General features: G+C 36.6%; 1 protein-coding gene across 2 annotated transcripts in view; it reads right to left on the minus strand.

Moving 5' to 3' along the window:
• LOC112161722 (cytochrome P450 3A30) overlaps positions 1–4,208 on the minus strand; it is an 11,940-nt gene that overhangs the window by 803 nt on the left and 6,929 nt on the right. Inside the window, exons 8-13 of one of the 2 annotated variants that reach the window (XM_024297112.2) lie at positions 4,107–4,171; positions 3,903–4,027; positions 2,098–2,182; positions 643–803; positions 338–564; positions 49–211 (exon numbers count right to left, since the gene is read on the minus strand). In XM_024297112.2, coding sequence (XP_024152880.2) covers positions 49–211; positions 338–564; positions 643–803; positions 2,098–2,182; positions 3,903–4,027; positions 4,107–4,171 — 826 coding nt within the window. Of the gene's footprint in view, positions 1–48; positions 212–333; positions 565–642; positions 804–2,097; positions 2,183–3,902; positions 4,028–4,106; positions 4,172–4,208 lie in introns of those variants that run through there. The other variant, XM_024297113.2, reaches the window with a different exon arrangement.

Consider the following 4,208-nt stretch of genomic DNA (forward strand, 5'->3'; position numbering starts at 1 on the left):
TTCCTGCAGATCATTACAGTCAAACGTGCCAAAGGGTTAATGCCTCACCAAGGTGTCCTTGCACGATTCCACACTGTAGTTCTGCAGGAGACGGACAATAACCATCTTCATGACCAGGATGGCATAGCGCATCCCCACACAGTTACGAGGACCCAAACCAAAAGGCATGTATGCGTACGGGTTCAGCTCCGCCTCATTTTCCTTACTGAACCTGCAGAGACCAGATTATGATTTCAAATCAAGACGACTTCAAAATAAAGCTGGTTTCTTCAGAATTAGCCCTGCAAACACGCAGCTTAGATGAAACAAATTTCCAATCGATTTCTGTTCGTTTTACCTCTCTGGTCTGAAAAGCTCAGGAGAGTCCCAGAACCGCGGGTCCATGTGGAGAAGATGCACAGGAATCCCAACCACCGCCCCCTCTGGGATGGTGATACCATGGATCTGTATGGTCTTTTTGCACACCCTGTCAAGTGCAGGAGCAGGGGGAATCAAACGCAGTGACTCACAAAGAACTTGGTCCAGGTACTCCAGCCCGTTCAGTTTCTCATATGAGATTGGATCCTAAAAAATCAAAAGATGAGAATTGAATTGATGCTTTTTCTATCGACAGTATGTCTGAAACAAGTGATGGAGAATCACATCTCTTTGCAGGTTGGCATCTATTTCTTCCTGCAGGGTGTGCATTGCATCAGGGTTTATGGCCAGGTTGTAGAAGATGTGGGACAGCGTGGTGGTGGTTGTCTCATAGCCTCCTAAGATGAAGCCAAAGGCCTGAAAAAGGATCTCCTGTTCAGTTAAACCTGAAACAAAAACCAAATGTTAGGTTCATTTTTTCCTTCTTACATACAATTAATCAACAGAGTAAATAGACTGGTCAAATCTAAATCAATTACACATTTGGACACCAAAGTACCATTTATATTCGTTATAACCCTATAGTGTAAAGATTTTCTTTAATGTTGTACGTATTTTTTTCTTTTATTGATGTGTCATTTTCTCCCCCAAAGAATTAGTTAAAATAGCACAATTACTTCAAAAATGAAGGAAAAATGAGTTTCAGCGCAGAGTATCAGACTATGGAATAATCTTAAAAAAATCAATAAAAGAGTCTAGTTCCGGAGTTGTCAACCTTTAACAGTAAAAGAGCCATACATGCTCATTTTCTACTGATCAAAACCTAGAAGGAGACGCATAGTCTTACTTTAGCCTCTAAGAAATTTGGATGACCTTTTTTTAAATAATAAATATGAATTATATCTATTTTTTGGCACGAACAAAACCAAAAATATATAAGGAACCTAGCATTGATTTATTTATAACGTGTGACAAAAGCTTAAATAGCTGTTTTTGTTCTTTTTTAATCTCTTTGTCATCAGCAGTCTTTTACTGCTGAGTTTTGTTATTTTAGTTTATGGTTGGACCTTGTTAGTCTTAATTTGTGGGCTTTGTTTATTTGTTTTCTTTAAAATAAGAATTATAAGGTCACTGGGAATGGGTTGAATTAAAAAAAACAGATTTCTTGGTTAATTTGGAATATTTATTGTTTTCACTGTTCATTACTTTCTTGTTTTAATTTGTCTGCTTTTGTTGCTTTTTTTCCTACATATTATCGTTAAGAAACACAGAGATAGATTTGGTTGTAAAGCTTGATTGATTTGGTTAAATGGAGCAGAGACAATAAGTCTTCTTCTTTTAAGTTTGTGTTGTGTGCTATGAAAATGAAATAAAAAAACTAAACGTCCAATGTATCTGATAGTTTATATCTATGAAAACAACATAAATAAGTAAAAGTTAAAAATAAAAGTCTGGAAAAAATGGACTAAAACTACAGAAAAAAACAAATGGAAATTAAAATAACAAAATGTTATTTTTTTGTGTCAACAAACTATAAACTGACCAAACTAATTTAATTCATATTTCTTATGAGACAATATGAAAACATTTTTTGTGAATTAAACACCACGGTCAAAATACAATATCACCTCAAGTGAATTCGTACAACTTTTATAAATAACCACATAAATTGCGTTGTCGTTTAAAAGGGACATCATCCATTAGACCATTTTCTACGTTCCTTTTTTGGTGAAAACGTACCTTTGCTTGGCTCATCTTGTTTGTTCTTTACCTCGCTCTCCGGAATCTCGCTTTCAATCATGACCTGCAGGAAGTCTGGTCGAGTCTAAATATGCAGAGACGACAGCGAGAGAGACATGAACATCATCTGCATATGATGGAGCACAAAATGACTGCAGGTAAATCTGTAACCTGCATTCAGACAAAGGATGGTTGGTTGAAAGAGCTGTTTCTTGATAGGCCTGTACGGTATTAATACTGTACAACCCCAATGTCTAAAAACAAAAAATATTAAATAAAATTATTTTAATACCTAAAGCTGATTGCACGTTCAGTGGTTTAAATTTTCACTTCTAAAAAAATATAATAAGAAATAATCCACTGGGGACTTTCGTCATCATGTGACATCGGCAGATACAGTTCAGATGCATGAAGAAAGATGACAAGTTGTGCACCAGGTGACTTGGTGTCTAAAAGAACACAACTTCCACAATTTTGGAAGTACTTTGTGTTCCAAGTAAATAAAAAGTCCCAATGAGGCAGTTTGTAAATTATGCATGAAAAATGTGGCTGCGAGAAATGGAAACGCCTCTAATTTAAAGGACAGATCTCCGCAGTAGAGCGAGCTGCAGCTGAAATGATAACTTAGTTTGGAGCTGGTCTTTAAAGATTCTTCTCTGGAGCAATGCTAAGGCCCAATCTGGATTCATTTATCTCTTCAAGCGGAGAGCTATGACAAAAGTAGTGTCTCATATTTCAGACGTCACTTTCGTTCAATGACATCACCAATAATCGCTGGTCCGCTAGCTGTACCACGGAGCTTCTAGCGCTTGAATAAACATAACAAGATCAGTTTTATAACTTTGAAAAGGTTTTAATAAAATAAAAAGTTATTATTTACATTTAAATGTACATTCTGTGGTTCAGAATTGTGCGACGCGGTTTCAGCCCTTGACCTCTTCGCTTGGAGGGTGAAATTTAGAAAATAAATTTCCCGGACACGACTTGCACTTAAAATGCCCCTTCAAATGGAGGGGAAGGGAGAAGGGAAGAATTCAGTTTGGGCCTAAGAGTCGTCTACCACAAAAGTCCGAAAGTACCTGTGCGTCTGCGCTAAAAGCAGTTCATCCGAGCGCGTCTTCAAAGTAAATATGCTTGTTTTTCTGGTGAAAATCTTTAGATTTGCTGCAGTTTAAAAAACTTTTCTCATTCAAAGTTTGTGGGCCCTTTATTTTCCCCTTTACATCAACGTGCTGTTATTTCACATTAGCTCCGTTGTTTAATTGAATTAATTGGTATAGTTGTTCAAAATGGCTCAGACAGTCCCAGAAAATTGCTGTGTTAATTTATAGCTATTTGCTTTTCCAAAATATCACTTTAAAGTAAAAATGATTAATCTAACCATTTTATGTTGTTATTATTCTATTAATTTTGTTTGAAATTCTATTCCGTACAATGGAGGAAAACCCAGCAGTTTGATAATCCCACTTAAGTGGTGCTACGAAGTTCTTAATCAGTCAAGACAACACCATATATCGAGGTAAAACGTGGAGAAATATTGTCGGTATTAAAAATTTCAAGCCTATTTCTTGATATTTAGAACATTCCTTTTTCTGCTGAAAGTTAGCTTTTCTGAGTAGAATTACCGGTTATAAACAATGTGACAGAAGATTTGTCAGGACACGAGAGAGAAAGAGAAGAAAAAGGTAAACATAACCACTCCCATGATCCCAATCCCCACAATATTCTATGGTTTCATAATTTTTTTCTTTTCTGGACTGATGATCGCCTATGAAGTATGTCTGATAATTTAAATATTTACTTACAAGTTTTCCAGCTTTATGCTGGTCTTTAATTTTCTTGATGACATCACAGAAGAAATCCACACTGGATCTGGGTATGATTTCAACTTTAAAGAGCTTCAGCAGACGAGCAGCTGAGGGAGATATCACTGAAAAGACACATGAAGCTGTTATAAAAACATCGCCGCCAGTTTCTGAGGCCAAACGACCAAACAGTGGAAGACATACTTCTTATAATCATCGGCCATAAATTGAAGTTTGTTGCTTTTATGGCTTGAACATTAACGGGGTCCAGTGGCGGGCCGTGCATTTCACACCTAGGCCTTCAGT

The sequence above is a fragment of the Oryzias melastigma genome, linkage group LG15, assembly GCF_002922805.2.
Source record: "Oryzias melastigma strain HK-1 linkage group LG15, ASM292280v2, whole genome shotgun sequence".
In the NCBI taxonomy this organism is placed as follows: domain Eukaryota; kingdom Metazoa; phylum Chordata; class Actinopteri; order Beloniformes; family Adrianichthyidae; genus Oryzias; species Oryzias melastigma.